Source organism: Magnolia sinica, chromosome 2 (genome assembly GCF_029962835.1).
Source record: "Magnolia sinica isolate HGM2019 chromosome 2, MsV1, whole genome shotgun sequence".
In the NCBI taxonomy this organism is placed as follows: domain Eukaryota; kingdom Viridiplantae; phylum Streptophyta; class Magnoliopsida; order Magnoliales; family Magnoliaceae; genus Magnolia; species Magnolia sinica.
In genome coordinates this window covers 97,260,415-97,283,459 of record NC_080574.1, presented here as the reverse complement: position 1 = coordinate 97,283,459, position 23,045 = coordinate 97,260,415, and the positions used below count along the sequence as shown (strand labels likewise).

The 23,045-nt window shown below is 41.7% G+C and overlaps 1 protein-coding gene across 1 annotated transcript in view; it reads right to left on the bottom strand.

Annotated features, from left to right (window-relative positions):
* Positions 1–23,045, bottom strand: part of LOC131226513 (probable amidase At4g34880) — a 96,035-nt gene that overhangs the window by 29,415 nt on the left and 43,575 nt on the right. The window contains exon 4 of the mRNA XM_058222154.1: positions 15,441–15,639. Within this exon, the coding sequence (XP_058078137.1) occupies positions 15,441–15,639 (199 nt within the window). The remainder of the gene's footprint in view (positions 1–15,440; positions 15,640–23,045) is intronic.

Sequence of the window (23,045 nt, the reverse complement as noted above, 5' to 3'; positions counted from 1 at the left end):
CTTAATATATATGAGGCCCATGTGATTAGGCCCATCTTGATGTAGTTGTGAATCATCTGTTGGGGCCCATCTTGATATATACAAGACCCATGTACATGAGGCCTATTTAATGTAGTGGAGGCCCATGGGTCGAGGCCCAATGGGATGTACATGAGGCCCATTATAACGTGATTCCACCATGGTTTATGTGTTGACCTTTATAGCGGGCTATGCCTTGGGAGCAATGATGGTTTGACGTGCACATTGTAAGGATACTGTTGGTTAAATGTCCGCATTGTCACTCTCCCTAAGGCCCATTGACAGGCCCATACTTGTGTGTAGGACGTCTAAGCCCATCTTCGTTATGAACAGAGCCCAACACCACATAACTTGTTTAGTATGGATCCATGATTCATGCTCATACGCATCATATATATGCTTGATATGAGGAGTGACCGGTCATAGCATATGTCTTCGGGCAGATTGTTTATGGGCTCCCTAATAGGCAGAGTTGCCCTTCATGAGCATGCGATACGTGCAGGATTCTTGCATGACTGGTAGTGTGATTCATGTACTTCATATTTGTATGACATGATTACTATATGCCTTAGCTACATCAGGATTATGACCTCCACAGACACATCGTGAATGGCAGGATCGGATACCTAAAATATTGTTACTAAGCATCAGGGCGCCATAGATGTCCTTAGGTGAAAATTTCTAAACCCGATGGTACCAGAAGATGACTCCAACATCGAGATCGAGTGGATATATGAGTGCACGAGGGCCGAATACCAGGAGGCCACGTCTCCCACTGTGTCGTGGTCGGTTGGAAAGGGGTGTGGCCTTACTCGCCCGAGAGTAGGGGGCAATACTAGGCTGAGTTTGACCAGATTGTGAATGGGTCCGCTATCGACGTGCCGGATAGGTATTGATAGACTATTGGCCAGGCAAATAGTGAGGTTTCTTATGCTCATTTGGATTATGCGGCTAGGAGAGCGGCATTACCATTTGGAGTGTACTAAACCCCAGTGATTATCCAAAATAAGAACTATACTGATATATGATGAGGATTGGTATGCTTGAGTTACATCTCGCATCGTATGGCCGTGTTATGGCCGGTAGCATTCATATCTTGCACCGCATAGCCTTGGTATGGCTTATTGCATTCATGTACTCATCACCATGATTCTACATTACTCTGACCTTGCATTCTGAGCATGCTTATATTGCGCACACACTTACACCACCCTCTAAGCTTTCTATAAGCTTATGCATGATCGATACATGCAAGTGATGCCAGGATGCAGCCGTAACATTGTCAGAGTTAGAGCGTGCAATCTAGCTTTTGGAGTTTCTGTTATTATCATTATCTTATATTTCCCTTTCATACGGATTGTACTCAAAAGTTTTTTATCATAGTGGATTTTGTGATGATGTTCTTATGGTTATTGTTTGTGGGTTATGCTTATGGTTATGCTCATTACGAATCAAATTATTATTAGAAATCCTCCTTGTGGGATTCCAAGATCGGAACCTAGTAAATGGGTGTTGGGAGCCGAGAATGGGGTTCTACAGAGGCTGTCAGCGCCGGATTCGGTGATCAGGAATTTTGTGAGCCCGGTTTTTAAGTTCAAGGAGTGATAGAAGTTAGTATCAGAGCATAACTTAGGAATAACGAAGAACAACATCACATGTTTGCTATGAGTCTAGGTTCTGAGTGCGTAACCTTCCGATTGAATTCTCTAATGTGCGATTCTTAAGGTTGATCGGCATCCTTATTCTTCCTATAGGACATGCCGCGTAGGAGAGTGACCCGATCGACTCCCGCTCCACCACCCGATGCTCTCGCTTTACCACCTGCGGCTTCTGTTCCACCGCCAGAGATCCCTGCTCCCCTGCCTGAGGATGACATTCCTCCACCTGATGCTAGTGCGGATCCGACCGTGCCTGTGAGTGCCTCTCAGTTACAACAGATGTTGCAGGTTGTGACGGCTGCACTTCAGGGGTAGGGCAGGCGCCTAGTTGTTTTGCCCGCACAAGCAGAGAAGGAGCACGCGAGCACCCTTCTTTGTGAGTTTAGACAGCTCGATTCTCCTTGTTTCTAGGGCGAGCCAGATCCGACAGCAGCTGAGAGGTTGCGCTCCGATGTGGAGAAGATTTTTGACACTATGGCGTGTTCAACAGAGCAGCGAGTCCGGTTGGCAGTGTTTCTTCTCTAGGGTGAGGCCGAGTACTGGTGGACCTTTGTTACCCGCATCGTAGGACCTGATTATGTCTGGACATGGAAGGACTTTATCGACTGATTCGAGGAGCAGTACTTCTCTGACCACATTCGACGTTAGAGCACACTGAAGTTCGAGACTTTGGTGTAGGGGGACATGATCGTAGCGTAGTACGTGGCCCGTTTTGTTGTGTTATCGAGGTTCGTTCCATATTTGGTTGATGATGAGAGGTGGAAGGCCCACTGTTTCGAGAACGGCTTACGTTACGGTCTTCGAGGCCGTGTTATTGGGCATGAGCTCCTGACTTTCCCGGCGGTGGTGCGGAGGGCTCAGATTTATGAGACCGAGTGGGCTAGCTCGCAAGCTGATCGAGATCAGAGGAGAGGTTGGAAGAGGTAGGCCCCCTCAAGTAGCTCCTAGTAGCATCGACGACCGCAAAGGTACAGGAGCCACCCGCCTGCTAGAGCACCAGTAGCCATGACAACACCCCCAAAGTCACCCCAGCAGCCATTTATAGGTACCTGTTTTGGATGTGGAGGGACAGGACACCTCTTGTCTGACTGCCCTCGCCCTCATCTATAGCAGTTGAGAGGGCCACAACAGCCTCCAGTGTAGCAGCGACCTCAACAGTAGCCTCCAGCACAGCAGCGACCTCATCAGCAACGACCGCAGCCACCTCAGCCGCTGAGGCCCCAACAGTAGTAGAGACAACAGTACAAGGTGCCGCAGAGGCATCAGTAGCACCAGGGACCTCAGAGGAGACAGACATCGCACCATCCAGCTCAGGCTAGATTCTATGCGGCTCAGCAGGACCCGCAGTCATCCGGAGGAGTCGTTGAGGGTATACTTCTAGTCTCTTCATGCATCACCCGAGTACTATTTGATTCTAGTGCTTCGCACTCATTCATGTCTGAGGATTTTTGCCGATCGACTGGATTACTGACAGAGTCTACTAGTGAGGGATTAACCGTATCGACGCCCTTGGGGAAGACTACAGCATTAGGCCGTTTCTGTTCGTCTTGCCCTGTTTTGATCGGTGATATCTTTTTGCCTGCTGACTTATTTGTGCTGTCGATGACATATTTCGATGTTATCTTGGGCATGGATTGGCTTGCCGAGTACCACGCCACCTTGGACTGTTTCGTGAGGACGGTCATGTTCTATATACCCAGCTTGCCATAATTTCAGTTCATTGTCGAGCCCAGAGGAGAGTCGTTGTCTTGCCTCATGTCCTGCACAGTTAAGGAGCCCGTTGCTTTATGTATCGATCAGTTGTCGGTGGTCTGTGTTTTCCTGATGTGTTCCAGGAGATTTCAGGATTACCACCGCACTGACATATTGAGTTCCAGATCGATCTTGTGCCTAGTACCGTGCCTATCTCGAAGGCCCCATACCGTATGACGCCAATGGAGTTGCGTGAGCTGCAGTGATAGTTATATGAGTAGCGTGAGTTGTGATTCATTTGTCTAAGCAGTTCTCCGAAGGGAGCACCAGTACTCTTTGTCAGGAAGAAGGATGGCTCGTTGAGGCTCTGCGTGGACTACAACGACCTCAACCAGGTCACGATCAAGAACAAGTACCCGCTCCCGAGGATAGACGATTTATTTGATCAGCTGCAGGGTGCACAGTTCTTTTAAAAGATTGACCTGCGTTCCGGTTATCATCAGATTCATGTCCGAGAGGAGGACATCCCCAAGATAGCTTTCAGGACGCGTTATGGTCATTTTGAGTTTCAGGTTATGTCCTTTGGACTGACTAATGCACCCGCGGTCTTCATGCAGTTAATGAATGAGGTCTTCCATCCATATCTCGATCAGTTTGTTGTAGTTTTCATCGACGACATTGTGATATATTCGAGGACCCGTAAGGACCATATGCAGCATCTGCAGATCACTTTGTAGACCCTCCATGCCCACTAGCTGTATGCGAAGCTGGAGAAGTGCGAGTTCTGACAGGAGGAGGTGAGATTCCTCAGTCACATGGTGACGAGGGAGGGTGTCGCAGTAGACCCCTCGAAGGTTGAGGCAGTACATCAGTGGGATCAGCCCATGACTGCGTCTGAGATCTGCAGTTTCCTTGGTTTAGCGGGATACTATCGGTGTTTCATTGAGAGTTTCTCCTGTATTGCAGCCCCGTTGACCAGGTTGACTCAGAAGGGCATATATTTTGTTTGGACTGACGCATGTGAGCAGGCATTTGTGGAGTTGAAGGACCGTCTGACGTTTGCTCTTATCCTCACTCTTCCCTCTGGGAGTGATGGATTTGTTGTATTTACCGATGCCTCACGTATTGGTTTAGGCACTGTCCTGATGTAGCACGGCAGGCCTGTAGCCTTCACATCTCGTCAGCTCAAGGTCAATGAGCTGAACTACCCCACGCATGATTTGGAGCTAGCAGCAGTCATCTTCACATTGAAGGTGTGGAGACATTATCTCTATGGGGTCAGGTTCGAACTCTTCTCTGACCACAAGAGCTTGAAGTATCTATTCTCTCAGTCCGAGCTGAACATGAGACAGAGACTCTAGATGGAGCTTCTGAAGGACTATGATTTTGACATCCAGTACCATCTAGGCAAGGCGAATGTGGTGGCGGATGCCCTCAGCTGACAGCCACAAGGCCTAGTTGTACACATGATGATTCAAGAGTGGAGAATGCTCGAGGATATAGCAGAGTACGACTTTAATTTTGGTCTGCAGTCTTCTATCGTTCAGCTATCTAGCCTATCGATTCAACCCTCCGCAAGGGTGATCGAGGCTCAATAGGTAGACGAGTCGTTATAGGATTACCGAGCAGAGGTAACATCTGAGAGTCAGACAAATTGGCAAATTGGTGCTGATGGTGGACTTCGCTTCAGAGGCCGATTATGTGTCTCAGATATTCCTGAGTTGCGCAGAGATCTTATGACCGAGGCACATCGATCGCGGTTTTCTATCCACCCTGGCTCGACGAAGATGTATCGTGATATGAGGAGAGAGTATTTTTGGGTGGGGATGAAGCGCCAGATTTTCAATTTTGTGGCTGAGTGTGACACATGCCAGTGTCTTAAGGCCGATCATCAGAGACCCTCTGGTCTATTGCAGCCGTTGAGCGTCCTGATGTGAAAGTGGGAGCACGTATCTACAGATTTCATTATGGGTTTGCCGAGGACTTAGCGTGGTCATGACACCATCTGGGTCGTCGTTGATCGTCTGACGAAGTTAGCACATTTTTTTATGATTCGTGCGACTTGGCCTTTAGAACGGCTTGCGAGAATATTAATCGAGGAGATTGTGAGACTGCACGGCGTTCCAGTCTCGATCATTTCTGACCGAGATCTAAGATTCACATCTCAGTTTTGGGAGAGCTTTTAGAGAGCGATGAGCACTAATTTGCAGCTCAGCACCACATATCACCTGCAATCTGATGGCCAAACTGAGAGGGTCAACTAGATCCTTGGGGATATACTTTGGGCCTGTGTGATTGACTTCGGGGGTAGCTGGGATGAGCATCTGTGATTGGCTGAGTTCGCATACAACAACAGCTATTAGGCGACCATTGACATGGCTCCTTTTGAGGTATTGTATGGCAGACTGTGCAGATCTCCGAGTTGTTGGATCGAGGTCAGAGAATGGCATATCCTAGGTCCCGAGCTTGTGCAGTAGACGTCAGAGGTTATTGATATCATCAGACAAAGGATGCGCACAGCTCAAAGCCGGCAGAAGAGTTTTGCTAACCATCGGCATCGTCCCTTGGAGTTTGATGTAGGGGACCATGTGTTTCTCAAGGTCTCGCCCATGAAGGGCATAATTCGATTTGGGGCGAAGGGTAAGCTTACCTCGAGATTTATAGGACCTTTCGAGATCACTGAGCCCATTGGCGCTGTGGCCTATCGGCTTGCCTTGCCATCTCAGTTGTCTGGCATTCACAACGTCTTCCATATCTCTATGCTGAGGAAGTGTGGGTCAGACGTAGTTCCTGTTATCGATTGGCAGCCGTTAGAGGTTCGTGAGGACGCTTCTTACATTGAGTAGCTAGTATATATCCTTGATCGGAAGGAGCAGGTCCTCCGGACCAAGGTCATACCCTTGGTGAAGGTTCAGTGGGGTCACCATTCTGTTGATGAGGCGTCTTGGGAGCGCGAGGCTAAGATTCGAGAGAGCTATCCCCATCTCTTCGATGATTGATTTTATGATGTATCCTGTATGCTGTCTTTGATTTTATATGATGATACCATATTTCCTCTTTCTTTTTGAGTTATGTTTACTTGCAATGATTGTAAATTTTGAGGATGAAATTTTTATTTGGAGGGGAGAGTTGTAAGGCCCGTATCCTAGTCCGTACCGTTTCGTTGGCTTCCGCAGTCCGTCCGGTCGAATTCCGGCAATCCTCGACCCTTATTTGATGTTTGCGCATGATCCTAAGCTGAGTCCTGCATGCCAAAGTTGGCTCGAACTGAAACTTTTATCTTAGCGACCGCACCATCGCCGCGGTTCCAACACCGCGACTTACGCACCGAACCGATACCCAGGTTAGAAGATGTGGGCCCATGTTCTTTTTGAGGAAAACGCCGCGCATGTGAATTCCGAGGAAATCTCTACAACATGTCCCATCAATCAATAATCACTCATGTCAAGTACAAGTCAAGTTACTCCATACCCCTAAGTACAACAACCCATCCCTCCTTTCCCATAAGTCAACTCTCTCTCTCCCCTCACCATTCCCCTTTATAAAATTTCAACCACAACCATACCTCTTTTACAAATTTTCAAATAAACCCATACCCTTCCTTACATCATCCCATCCCTTTAATCCATTACTTCCATCTCTCACTCTCTCATTTCTCAAACCTATTAAGCAACCCCAAAACTTCATACGTCCAAACATTCTCTCCCAACCACAAGTGTGGCCCACCCTCTCGTCTCTCATCTACACCATCAAAACCCCATCAACCTCCATCAAAAGAGAAGGCAAGGAGCTAAGGAGGCTAAGGGACCAAGGAGAAGGCCTAGAAGTGGGTGATCCACCGTTGATTCTTATTTTAGGGCCCACTTATTTGTGGGACCCATTTTGATGTATGTGATTTAACCAAGAAGGGCCCATAGTGGTGGGGTCCTTTTATCTCACCATATCTCTCTCTCTATCTCTCTCTCTCTCCTTTTCCTCTCCGTAGAATGTAGTGGGCCCCACCGAATTGTGTTAAATCTACTCCATTTATCAGATGGTATGGCCCACCGCATTTTAAGAGAGGTTCACCGTCTATATAGTATATACAATATATTATATTCATATTATGATTATATTATATTAATATATATATATATATATATATGCATGGTGGACCACGTGCATGTGGGACCCACCATGCTGCCCGTGTTATTCCACACCGTCCAGCGTCTTTGGACGCTGGACGTGCAGCCGTGGGTGTGGCTAACAGTGAAAGCGTGAACTGACATTGGGGTGTACTATTAGCCAAGCCTTGGGTGGACCACTCATGTAGGCCCCACCTTGATATACAAATCGAATCCACGCAGTCCATTCCATTAATCAGCCCATTTTAGGCATTGAGCCGAAAATTGAGGGTAATCTGATCATCGGGCAGACCATAGTATAGAAAACAATGTTTCTACCATTGAAATACACCCCGATATTTCTGTACATCAAAACCCATCCAATATTGGACTTGACGGGTTTGTAGTGAGCCCAAAAAGACCAATGGGCGGGGCAGATTTCCTTAATGTGGGCCCCAACTAGGAAAAACTCCAAAAATATATTTTAAAAAAAGAGAGCAGTTGACGCTGCTGCTGCTGCTGGTGCAGCAGCAGATGCAGCGTGTGACGGTGGAGGCAGGGACCCACGGCCCCAGTCGTGGGCCCCACTCTGATGTGTGTTGATGATCAACACCGTACATTTGTTGGGTCCCTTCTAACAGTGGCCCCCTCCTAAAAATCAGCCACATGTGATGCTTAGGTGGCCCACATCACGGAGAACAGTGAAGATTGAACGTCTGCCATTGAAACCCTTTTTGGGGCCAAGAGTTTTGGATCAATATGAAATTTGTTTTTCCTCCTCAACCCAGGTCCACGTGACCTCATCAACCGGTTGGGTGGAAAATAAACATTATGGTGGGCCCCAGGTCCACGTGACCTTACGAACAGTTTGGATGGCAGATAAACATTACGGCGTCCCCCAGGTCCACGTGACCTTATAAACAATTTGGATGTCATATAAATAGCACAGTGGGCCCCAGGTCTGACTGACTTATCAATAGTTTGGATGTCATATAAACAGTACGGTGGGCCCCCAGGTCTAAGTGACCTTATCCATGGTTAGATGGAAAGTAAACATTATGGCGGGCCCCACATGGGACCCACTAATGTATGTATTGTGATCCACACCTTCCATTAGTGTGGGCCCCACCATGAGGTATGTACCTTATATATGTCATCCATCCTTCCCATCCCTATGGGATCCACCATGATGCACGTATTGCATCCAAACCATCCAACCATTTTTTTTGAATTAAAATTTTAAGGCTCAAGACTAAAAATGAGATAGATCTAGGATCAGGTGGACCACATTATAGGAATCAGTGGGTTTGAACGTCCACCATTAAACCCTTGAGAAATTTAAATGGTGGAAATCCTTACCACCACTTACATTTGGCTGCGGCCCATTTGATATACATGTGGCCTAAGTGATGTGGCCCACTTACCATAGATATGGCCCATTGTTGAGGCCTACCTTGATTTGTATAAGGCCCATTGTTGTGGGCCCACCTTAATATATATGAGGCCCATGTGATTAGGCCCATCTTGATGTAGTTGTAGCTCATCCGTTGAGGTCCATCTTGATATATACAAGACCCATGTACATGAGGCCCATTTGATGTATTGGAGGCCCATGGGTCGAAGCCCAATGGGATGTACATAAGGCCCATTATAGCGTGATTTCACCATGGTTTATGTGTTGACCTTTATAGCAGGCTATGCCTTGGGAGCAATGATGGTTTGACGTCCACATTGTAAGGATAATGTTGGTTAAATGTCCGCATTGTCACTCTCCCTAAGGCCCATTGATAGGCTCATACTTGTAGTGTGTAGGCTGTCTAAGCCCATCTTCGTTATGAACAGAGCCCAACACCACATAACTTGTTTAGTACAGATCCATGATTCATACTCATACGCATCATATGTATGCTTGATATAAGGAGTGACCGGTCATAGCATATGCCTTCGGGTAGGTTGTTTATGGGCTCCCTGATAGGCGGAGTTGTCCTTCATTAGCGCGAGGTACGCGCAGGATTCTTGCATGACTAGTAGTGTGATCCATGCACTTCACATTTGTATGACATGATTACTATATTCCCTAGCTACATCAGGGTTATAACCTCCACAGATACATCGTGGATGGTAGGATCGGATACCGAAAATATTGTTACTAAACATCGGGGCGCCATGGATGTCCCTGGGTAAAAATCCCTAAACCCGATGGTACCAGAGGATGACTCCAACGTCGAGATCGAGTGGATATATGAGTGCACGAGGGCCAAATACCAAGAAGCCGCATCTCCCACTGTGTCATGGTCAGTTGGAAAGGGGTGTGGTCTTACTCGTCCGAGAGTAGGGGGTAATACTAGGCTGAGTTTGACCGGCTCGTGAATGGGTCTACGATCGACATGCCGGATAGGTATTGGCAGAATATTGGTCAGGCGGATAGTGAGGTTTCTTACGCTCACTTGGACTATGCGGCTAGGAGAGCGACAGTGCCATTTGGAGTGTACTAAACCTCGATGATTATCCAGAATGAGAACTGTACTGATATATGATGAGGATTGGCATGCTTGAGTTGCATCTCACATCGCATGGTCGTGCTATGGCTGATAACATTCATATCTTGCACCGTATAGCCTTGGTACGGCTAATTACATTCATGTACTCATCACCATGATTCCGCATTACTCTAACCTTGCATTCTGAGTACGCTTATATTGCGCAAACACTTACACCACCCTTTAAGCTTTCTATAAGCTTATGCACGATCGATGCATGTAGGTGACGCCAGGACGTAATCGTAGCCTCGTCAGAGTTAAAGCGTGCAGTCGAGCTTTTGGAGTTTTTGTTATTATCATTATCTTGTATTTCCCTTTCATACGCATTGTACTCAAAAGTTTTTGATCATAGTGGATTTTGTGATAATATTCTTGTGGTTATTGTTCGTGGGTTATGCTTATGGTTATACTCATTACGAATCAAATTGATATTAGAAATCCTCCTTATGGGATCCCAGGATTAGAACCTGGTAAATGGGTGCCGGGAGCCGAGATGGGGTTCTACGGAGGCTGTCGACGCCGGATTCGGCAATCGAGAATTTTGTGAGCCCGATTTTCGAGCTCGGGGTGTGACATTTATCGTCGCCGTTCGATCCCTAAATAGTGGGAACCCACCATGATTTATGTATTTTATCTACACTGTCCAGACCGAGGGGGGGGGGGGGGCACGTGATGTATGTGTATCACCCACATCGTCCAGCGGCTGTAGGGCCCATAAGATATATGTTTTTATCACTGGACGATGGGACCTGATGTGAGGTATGTGTCTGTCCATGCTGTTCACACGTGGACAGTGGGACCCACATGATGAAGGTGCTGTATCCACACAGTCCACCTAGTTTCCAAATCATTTTAGGGCCTGGGCCTCAATGGCCAGGCCCAGTTAAGCAGTCAGCAGGTTCACCAGCTGCTGGACCAATGTCCAGCAGCAGCTAGGCTGAGACCCACCATGATATGTATGTTTTATCCTTGTCGTCCTTCAATTTTCAGGCCCACTTGCTGATTGATGTATTTGAGGCCCATGGGATATGAACCATTGTAATGTATTTGAGGCCCATGGGATGTAGCCCATTGTGATGTATTTGAGGCCCATATGTGAGGCCTAACGTGATGTATGTAAGGCCCATGAGATGAGGCCCAATGTGATGCATATGAGGCCTTTGCATGAGGCCCAATATGATGTATGTGAGGCCCATGAGATGAGGCCCAATGTGGAGTATCTGTGGCCCTTGTATGAGGCCCAATGTGGAGTATGTGTGGCCCTTGTATGATGCCCAGTGTGGAGTATGTGTGGCCCTTGTATAAGGCCCAATGTGGAGCATGTGTGGCCCTTGTATAAGGCCCAATGTGGAGTATGTGTGGCTTTTGTGTAGGCCCAATATGATGTATATGAGGCCCTTGTGTGAGGCACGTTGTGGTACATATGAGGCCTTGTGATGAGGCCCAATTGGATATGTGATTCCACCATGATGTATATGATGATGCTTATGATGCTCATTCATCTTCCTAGTTGGTATTGAAATGGGCCATGCCTTGGGAGCAATGATGGTTAAATCTCCACATTATAACTCTCCCTAGGGCCCGTTGTTAGGCCCATTCTCATCTCCTTTTTGTGAGCTAACCTAAATCGTTGGGCCCCCACTTTTATTAGTATGACCCATCTCACTTTATTGGGCTAACCCAAAATGTTGGGCCCCCATTATGGACTATGCTTCCACTATGCCTTATAGGGCCCACCTTGTGCTTATTGGACCCTTAAGAAGCCAAGATTGCTACTTGATGGAACGAGCAAGGAAGCCCACTCCTTATTTTTAGGCCATCTAGGCCCATCCTTGATATGAGGAGGGTACATAGTCACCGTAGATGGAAAGATCGGTGGTATTAGGTTTGGTATATCTACTATTGAGGACCGATCCTCATGTTATAGATCAGATCTGATGTCCTTCTATGGACCCCACTATATATATATATAGATATATATATATATATAGGCTGATTATCAATTACGACTATGTTAGTATACGCACTAAGTATGTGTTAGCATAGTATTGTGATTGTATGAGGCTCATTGTGATTATCTGAGGCCCATTGCGATTATATGAGGCCCATTATGATTATGTGAGGCCCATTGTGATTGTATGACGCCCATTGTGATTGTATGAGTCCCATTGTGATTATCTAAGGCCCATTGCGATTATATGAAGTCCATTGTAACTATGTGAGGCCTATTGTTATGTACGAGGCGCATTATGATTGTGAGGCCCATTGTGATTATCTGAGGCCCATTGTGATTATATGAGGTCCATTGTGACTATGTGAGGCCCATTGTGATGTATGAGGCCCATTATGATTGTATGAGGCCCATTGTGATTCTTTGAGGCCCATTGCGATTATATGAGGTCCATTGTGACTATGTGAGGCCCATTGTGATGTATGAGGCCCATTATGATTATATGAGGCCCTTTGTGATTATCTAAGGCCCATTGCGATTATATGAGGTCCATTGTGACTATGTGAGGCCCATTGTAATATGAGGCCCATTGTGATTGTACGAGGCCCATTGTGATGTGTATGAGATCCACTGTGATGTATGAGACCTTTGTGTGAGACCCATTATATGTGTGAGGCCCAATTATGATTTGTGAGGCCCACCATGTGTGTGTGATTATGTGCATGCCACTCATTCATTATTGCGAGCCATGGACCGTCTTATACAGGCCCACCATGATGTATGTGATTATAATCATGCTTAGCATACTTCATGACACATGCCCATACGCATCATTCGCATGCTTGATATGAGAGGTGATTGAGCATAGCATGTGCCATTGGGTTGATTGTTCATGACACATGCCCATACGCGTAGGTCTGATGCATGACTGGATGGTATGGCTCATGCATCTACATTTTGTGACATGATCATTTGGTGCCCTAGCGACATCAGGGTTGCGGCCTCCACAGGTTTACCGTGGATGGCCAAACGGGACATCGAAAATGTTTGATTTGAGCATATGGGCACTTTGGATGTCCGTGAGTGAAAGTCCCTAAACTCCCGTGACTAGTGGATGCTCCAACATCTAGACAAGGTGGATATATATGAGCACAAGAGTGTCAAATACCAGAAGGCCACGTCTCCCACTATGTCGTGGTCGGTTGGAAGGGGGTATGACCTTATCCGCTTGAGGGTAGGGGGCATAGCTAGGCTGAATTTGACCAGCTCATAAGTGAGTCCGCTATCAATGAGTCAAGCCGATATTGGCAGGCGGGTAGTGAGGTCTTTTTCACTTGCTGGACTACGCAGCTGGAGTGGGCAGCAGCCAGTTTGGAGTGTACTAGACCCCGGTGATGATCCCAGAGATGTACGATACTAACATATGGACTTACTGAGCAGGAATTGCGTACTCAACATTTGATTGATTCATTCATTCACTATCCACTCAGGTTGGTGGTGCACAATGAAATCATTATGTGTACTTTCGCAGTGGTTAGGATTTCAGCTGGGGCGCGCGACCAACTTAAGATTAGGAGTTTACCACATTGAGTCTGGCTATCCAAATTTATGTATGAGACTAGTTTTGATAGAAGTCCCTTGTGATGGGCCCTATAGCCTGCGATACTACATACTATCATCCCGACTTCACACTCTAGCTTGGTCATTTCTTTCACACCGCATATTGCATTACATCCCTAGTACATGGCATTTGGTTTACCACACCTCACATGGTATAGCTGATCTGCATTGTATACTTTGATATTGTATGACTCATGGACTTGTCATTATTTCTGCATACTCTGATATTGTATGACTCGTAGACTTGTCAGTATTTCTGCATACTCTGATATTATATGACTCATGGACTTATCAGTATTTCTCCTTACTTTGATACATATGATTCATGAACGTGCCAGTATTTCCGACATTGTATGACTTATGGAATTGTATTATATACTTGGCACCTGCGTTGCGCACACACGTACACCACCCTCTAAGCTTTCTATAAGCTTATGCACGATAGATGCGTCCAGGTGACGCTAAGACACAGTCGAGCTGAGGCAGGAGCATGCAGCAGAGCTTCTGGAGTTTTGATACCTATCTTGTATTTTCCTTTTATGTATTTTACTCAAATGCTTTGATTATAGTGGATATGTGGTAATGTTGTTGATTGTGTCTGGGTTATGCTATGGTTATGCTCCTTATAAAAGAAATTTTGTATAGAAAATCCTTCTTGTAGGATCTCAGAATCGGATCTGGCATATGGATGTCAGGAGCCAAGAATGGGGTACTACGGAGGCTGTCAGTGCCGGATTTGGCGATTGAGAATTTTGTGAGCCCGATTTCAGAGTTTGGGGACGTGATAATACAACTCTCTCTTAAGAAAAACTAGGGAATTCCTCATAACTCTTTTAATTATAAACATTATAGTGGTTCACACATTAATTATGGTATTTATGGTATATACCAAACATAGGTGGTCATTGAGAACTAAGATTATAGCCTTTCATTCGCCTTTCATAACACACAATATTAATATTATATTTGATATGGGTAGATAAGTAGGTTTATGGAGTCTAGACATCAACCTCACATTGAGTCTAGACATCAATCTCACATTGATAAAGTTGAACTTATCATTTACACATACATTACTAGGGAAAGTATACCAATAAGAGGTAGATTACATCAAGCTACAATCTTCATCTTAGATCAGGAATGTTCTATTGTCCATTTAAGCAGCATTGGGTGGTGTTATTTTGACAACAATAGTGTAGTCTATAGTGGTCACCCATGAGGTTATGAAGAGTTCTGCTAAGCTAAATCAGAGGAAAGACACTCAAATGATGATCTTATGCGACAAAAAGATGACAAGAAGATTAACAAAAAAATACAGTGTTTCATGGCTAAAACAACTATATTGACATTTAACATGATTAAATTCTAGACCTTGTGAAAACTGGTTAGCTAGTGATTGAGTCTCGTAAATCTAAAGATCAAGTAGATGTCATCATCACAAAGATGTTAAAGAGGGATGTGTTTGGGGCCACGATGGGATTTAGGAAATTTATTTTAATTGGAATTGATAGATATAAAAATTAATTTTCTATCATGTTTCTCATTATTAAATAGTACTTATGAAAATCAAGGGTCCATGTGGTCACACAAAATAGCATAGAATTACATGATTAATCGGTCTATTTTAGTGCATATAATTTCATGAAATTGGGTACAATTAAACACACCCTATACTAAATTTTGAATTAACATTAAGCTGATTATAATATTATTTTTTAGAGGTGGATAAGTGCCACCAAGGAGTATATAGCATGGTCTTTAGTTACTTTTGAAATATCAATTCGATGATCTATTTAGCAAAAACTTTTTTCCTTTCATGAAACGATAATGATAATCAAGTATTTAAGTAAATCAATACCTGCGTCGAGTATTTATTATTGAAAGCGATCAAATCCGCCAAAGATCTAACAGGAGAATGGACAAGCTCCGATAGGTATGCATTTATTGATAGCTTGAACTCTGTCAACAATGCGATTTCTTCCCCACTCATAGTGACATTAAGTATGTCACTCACGTTTGCTATCTCCAAATTATCTACTAAGATTGCACCTCTTTGCCTTCAACCAAATAAAATATATGGAGGGTTAGTTTTCTTTCACAGTCATTAAAAATGGTTTTTGTTTACTAGGTAGCCTCAATTTAATAGGCAATACTCCATGCACCATAAAGAAGATCCTATCCACTGAGTGTTTGACATCTTTCGCATAAGCAATATGTAGCAATGTCTCATATTAACATTTTGTATCACTAGACAAGCTCATTTATAAACTAGGAAGCTAATGTAAGGATGGGTAAAGGACAAGTCAAATATTAGAGGGTCAGGATTGCTTAAATTTAGGACTAGTGGGATCAATTGGGTAGAGATGGCCTAAACATGCACTATAGCTCCTGACAGCCATAACTTTGTGATAGGTTATCCGTTATGTGCATATAGTATACCATTGGAAAGCTATCAACGAGTTTTACTCCTTGCCTAACATCCCAAGCTTCATTAGCCAACAAAGGCTTTGCAAAATTAAATCATTTAAAGGTTAAATTAAGGTTTTAAGTTAAACTTACAAATACTAATGGAGCATACTTTAAAAACAATTAAACTTAACTATTTCTATTAAGTTCCCTTTTTTTATTCCATTAGTTTTTAAAGTCAAGCAGTGGTTTAGAGTCCTTGTTTTAGACATCTAAGGGATGTTACGAGTTTTCATGGGATTATAATTTTTTTTTATACTATTTTTAGTAATTTTAGCTATTTGGGAAAAGTGTCATGTTTCGAGTCAAATTATAGCCAATGGTTCTTCGCCTATATAAGACCATCATATACATTTCATGAAAGACTTTAGTTACTAATATCAATTATTTTTCTCATTTTTTAGAGATTTCTCGCCTTCATTCAAGGGCTAATTTTTAAAAGAAGATGGTGATCTCTTCTCTTTTTGGCATGTAACTCACTTTGTTAAAAACCAAGTTAACTACAGATATTCTTGGTCAAGCATCATATTTAGATTATGAATGGAAATGGAAAGAAAATTGAAAACTTAAGCATTTAATATTATTTGCATTAGAACTATTGAAAAATGACTTCAATTTTTAAAGACGTTGAGATAGAAGTGGAAATCCATCTTCATTAAACAATGGTCACAAAAATCCTGACTATGACAAAGTCTAAATAATTCCTTTAAGAAATTCACTCTCAATTCCATTATATTAGTCATAATGAAATATGTAAAGGTTAAAAATAGGATAATATACCATATAATATGGAAATGTAGCAGAGTGAATTCACTTGGAACTATAATACAAAACAACTATCAATATAGACTTTAAAAAACTTGTCAAAACAAACTTCTATGAGAAATGGCCACAACTTCAATGTGTATTATGAAAGTGCCCTTGTTTGTCAATATACATGAGTGTTGAGTCAGTCAGTCCAAGTGAACTCTTAGAAGAAGACATCAAGACCAAGCCTCAACAAAAGATGAAGGCCACGATCAAGCTTAAACCTGTCAACCATAGCCTCATCATCCCACAACAAACCTTAGCAGGTATATGACCCCATATAATCCCAACTTGCCCTTAAAATGAATTAAAACATCTTTTGGTAGAGTTGGTATATAATGCACCAAGAGTATAAATGGAAGACAGAAGCTAAAACTGAAAAATCACATGTCCAGATCGAGTGCATCAAACTGTAATCGAGGGAATCTTCGATTTCATCGAACATCGTTTGATGTTATCAAAAGACTCGCCCATTTTGTCCAACAATGAAATGAAAGAAATGTAGGAAATATCGATCGCATCGATTACCATTTGACATCATCGAAGTTCACACTTCGATGACATCGAATAGCCTTCGCTTACTTGGACCTTGAAATTCTTCTTAAGAAACAAAAAATACTCTAGGTGCTCCTCGATGTTATCGAGAGTAAGTTATTGATAGCATCAAAGTCTATTCGATAGAATTAGAACTTACTCAATTTTGTCCAGCAAGTTTTTCAAAGAAAAATCTATTTTCTTCGAGGTCATCGAAAGCTATTCGATATCATCGAAATTCAAATTTTGATAGATCGAAGGGATATTCGATTGAATCAAACATGCGATAAAGCTGTCTAACAACCTATGTGTTATTTCAAAAAGAAATCTTAATGGAATCGAGTGTCCCTTGATGGATCGAAGTGCACGTCGATTTAATCGAAAGATATTCGATTAAAAACAGGCAGAATCTATTCTACTCTTAAATGAATATATTGAGTAGAGAGTCGATGAAATCGAAGGTGATTCAATGGTATCAAAATTCAAATTTCAATAACATCGAACACCCTTCGATGGCATCGACGATTACAAAATTCTGCCTGTTTTTTGACTGTTAGGATTTGTACTCTATAAATACACTAATGTTGCTCTTAGTAAAATGATCTATAATCCAACAGAGTTTGAGACTATTATTCCAAGATCTACCTACCATTTTACTCACTCTCTTTCCCATTCGAGTTTATCATTCAATCCTTTACTTAAGCATTAACTCTTATCATATATGCTTGGATTGAATAATGAACTCTAGCATTCATGTAGTTTCCAACTAATCATACTATCCTTGGAACTCCTGAATGCCTAGCTCATGGGAACCTTCTCTATTGATTTAAATCTTATTATTTAAATAAAGAAGATCAAAAACCCGTAAACCTCACAACCTTAGAGCCTTCACGAAAGCATCATCAGCAGGTTACGGTTCAAGGGAACTAAAAATTCTTCGTCATCATCAAAGATTTTCACATTGCGTGAGAACGGGACTCACCAATTAGTTTGTAAGTATTTAGAGTCTAATGTATCTGAAGTCTTTTCCTTGTGTAGGATTGTGATTCATAGTTTGAGTGTCAAACTCGCCAAGTCCTAGTTGTAGGCGTCTGACGGGAGAATACGTTATGTCCTTATGTAGGACGCGTGGCCTTACGTAGGTTGTGCCTTGTGTAGGCTCCCAATGTTATGTCCTTAGGTAGGACATGTCGCCTTGTGTAGGTATCTAAGAACCTTGTGTAGGTGTCCTAGCTTAACCTTGTATAGGTTGTGGAAGTTCATAGTTAACCTGATTTAAAACCATTGAATAGTGAAATACAGTATACTCTAGGAGAGAGTGCATCCACCGGAAGTGGTGTAGGTAAGTAGCCGAACCACTATACATGATTGTGTTTTAGATTGTTTTGAGTACATTTATCTAATTATGCATATGTTCATCATATGTTCACAATGATGCATGATTTAGTTAATGTATAAGTATTGATAGAAGTCACATCCCACACACAATACACATTATTCTTATGGGCTTTGATTTTTCATATGAAACTTGTATAAACTTATGTGAATTAGACCCTCTATTGGCTTGGAAGCCATAGAGTTACTTTGTTTTACTTCCTTATTTTAAAAGTTAGGCATAGGTTATTATTAAAAGATAACAAATTTTGAAAAAGTCCTATTCGGCTCCCTCTAGGACACTTAGTCATACTTCATACTTCAGTACTAGCGGTTCCACCACAATTTTATATTAGACTCACCAATAATATTCTTGTGCTTATTGTGTAAAGATAGTTGGTTGTAATCTACCTCAATTTAAAATTTAAAATTTTTAAAGCCAAATTTAAAATGCATTCCCCACCTACTCTTTGTGGACTATGGGAGACATGAATCCACATTTCTTGAAGAACTCTACAGAATACCTTTTATATCTTAGTATAAATATATAGAAAGAAGTGCTTATACACACCCAAATAATTACTAAGTTGCCATCTAACCTGTCACGTGTGCATAGCATCTAACTGGTGTAAAAATCAACCAAATCTGACCAAATCTACTCATCAGGCTAATGAGACCATATCAACACACATGCCAACAAAACAAACACTTGGTTCATGAGTCATGGCCTCATATTTTAACTCTCTGGCAGCGCCCTTGGAAACACCTAGTTTGATTGACCTTAGATTAGAAATTCAAACTTAAATTGATGAAATTTTACAAGAATATGGATGATCTGTGAAGATATGTAGTTCAAAAGTCCATTGGTTGATCCATATTATTTTAAAGGATCCTCTAGTGGGCAAATAATATCTCCTTACCTATTTGGGAGTGAGTAGAATTTACTTGGTTGAAACTACGTGGTAGGAATTGCCTATCTACAGGCGAGTAGAATGTACTTGATTAGAACTGTGCAGGAGGAGCAACACTCTTTGAGCACCAATATCTCCCTCATTTTAGTTCGTATTTAGACTTGGGAGGATCATAAAGTTATAAAAAAATATATTTATAAAATGATGGTAAAATCTCTTGGTTTAGACTCATTTTTAAGGATTTGGGCACATGAGTGAACAATATACTATTGTCCAAATTACATTGGTCCGTCAAATGAATTTCTAATCATAATTTGGACGGTGATTTTGTTGTGTTTGGTTTGATCTTCTCACACTAGACATTAAAAGAGCATTCATATGGTACCACGATCTCATTATTTGGACTCATGTGTGAAGAAATCCATGGCCCACATTGGTGAATGGTCATCCATGATTAAACATTCCATTTTCTATGGCTTTTCCATCTTTATCCAAATATGACTTGAACTATATTCAAAACAAGTAATTTCTCCTTAATTTGATTTGATTTACTATGATTTTTGAAGATGAATACGAATTCAAACCTAGATTTGTTAAAATTTGCATAAAATCCACAAAAATAAATAAATAAATAAAGATTACCTTCCAATATATAGAATTCCAAAGATTCTCTTGTGGCAAACCATACCCTTAGTCTTGGGAAATTACAATCTTATCCTTGCATCCTAGGACTAAGATTTTTAACACCTTATTTTGCCATTTATAATGCTCATCTTATTCTCCTTTTTTCTTTCCAGAATTTTCTCTATAAAAGGCTATTAAACAGCCTAGAAACCCAAGAGTTAAGGGCCTTTGATTCTTTTAATGGACTGAAATTTCTAAAATATGAGAGTAAAAGAGCAAACAGAGAGAAAGAGAGAAGAGTTACAAGGAAAAGAAAAGAGATAGCCTGGAAAGAATATGAGAGTTAGAGAGTAGGAAATGGAGTAAGGCTCTATCAAATTATTTTGTCATAGACTTTGCATTGATTATTTGAAATCCAAAACTTCATGAAGCCAAATTGTTGATCAAGGTTGAGAACTAAAGAGATTAGGGGATTGCATTGTTTATTGTCATTTGTTTTATAATTTCATAATTTTAATGTATTTCACTAGATTATTAAATGAAATGTGGCTTTGAAATACTTTGATCTTCTTTATAGTAACTTGGAGATCGAGATATTGGGCAAAAGAAGGTGATTAATCCTTTCTTCTCTTGTAGTTGGATTTCTTATGCTAGAAATTCCTGCTGATTAGTGCATTCGAGTCATTTTCTTGTTCTTATGTAGTTCTAGCTCTCTATACACCTTGCTTTTAATGAGCTAGTGGCTATTAGAAATTTTGAACACAATAGAAGCTTCGACTTTTATAAAATTATGATTTTAATATATACATGGATCCTCATCTAGATATAATCAAATTTAAAAATATAAAATCATATAGATAAGATTACTTGTGAACAATGCTTAAAAAAAGGATATTTTACTGACTCGGGATGGAGCTTCTAAACTTTCCTTGAAAGATGGATTGGCTTAATCAAAGCTTGTACCACTTGCTTGGCCTTCTCTATTATTGCCAATAGATATTTTGAGGCTATTTTAATAGCACTAGGGATCTTAGGCATGGTGACTCTGTCTACTTTCTTATTCATGATTATCATGGTTTGGCTTCGCTGCCCTGGTTTGGCATACATGGAGGGAACAAAATAATCACATCTTTATCAAAAAAATATTTCTCGAAATAAGGTAATTTAATTTGCATCTTGCATGACATTAGGAATAGACATCTTCCTCAATGATCCTTGAATTTCTACGTTCTTGATAGATTATTAGCTACTTGGAATATTCGTACTTCCTTCATCCAAATCCAAAGTGCTCTCCCTTCATATCTCCAAACTAGATTTATTCCTACTCGATGTTGTTATCCAATGCTCTGACTAAAGATTTCAAGCTTGGTCTCCTCCATTTTGACCTCTCTAGCAATGTCTATTGGGGAGTAATCTCTGAGGCATCTTGGCAAGGTCCTAAAGACAAATGTTTAAAAATTATCCTTCTTGTACAAACAAAACTAAGTTCCAGTAGCATATTATATATCACCCTTGAGATTCACCAATAGAGCTCATTCTCTGCCATTCAAGATCTAGACCTTTCGTCTTCGGATGTTCATACATTGACCCACAAGTTGAACGTTGATATCTCCAAGCTAGAGATTCACAAAAAATATTATTGGGTCTAGAAGAAGGAAACTTATTGAGATGCTGAATGTTATTCAGATTTCCTCACCATCTATTTTCCTTCTTTCCTTCCTGGAGTTGGATCCATATATTGTTTGCAGGATGTAGTTCTCTCTCCTACTTGTTTTCTTCCTTTAATTTTCCCTGGCCCAGGTGTAGGGTTTTTTCCTTGGCTTAAGCTGTGCACTTTTGGATTTCTCCCTAGCTTTGAGTGAGGGCATTTTTAAGCTTCCTTGAGTCATCTTCCTTTATCTAGAGGTGGGGTTTGTTTGTTCCTCTTAGGTAAAGTGGTAGGAAATATGTTTATTTCTTTACCAGTTTTTTTCTCTTTGTAATCTTTTTATAAACTTCCCCCATCTCAGTTGGTAATAAGAAAAATTCTTACCTTTCAAACAATAATAAATATAAATAAAAAGATCTAATAGCTTGATGTGAATCCTTTAAAGAAGGATCTATCTATCACATATAAGAGTTGAGCGAGATGCCCCATGCACACCTCCACAATAAGTATAAGGGTGTGCATATGAGAGTCGTCCAACAGGTGAAACCCACATGTATACATACCTTTTTTTATATAATTATTGCACCCCTTTAGGAGGTAGGAATCAAGGATCATCAAGATGAGCTAGATTATCCAACACTCATCATACACCCTCATGTAGCCATGAATGCTAAGGAAAAATACAAAGATTCACATTGTACTTTAAACTCACTTCATCTTCTCCACTTGTCAATCTCTTTTGTAGTTACATTATGACCATCTCATTCATAAAGGCAAAGATCTCATCCTGAGATGGGAGATTTACTCTCCCATATAATAGCTTCACCACATTCATGTATTTTCGGTTCTCATCATATGCAATGCCCCTTCCCACACCATAAAGAAATCCTAAATCAATCCGGCCAAAAAATCAACAAGCAAAAGAGTGACTACTTTTTCTCGAATAAGCTTTCGGTAGAGCGTGTTAGGTCTATAGATAGAGTGATATGCATCGCACGATCTCTTAGGCAGCTCTACTATCTCCATGTCCAAGTCTTCAAAGGAAGATCCTGTTCTGCGCTTTTCCATCCTCTGGTTGAGCATATTAGGCTTCACATTG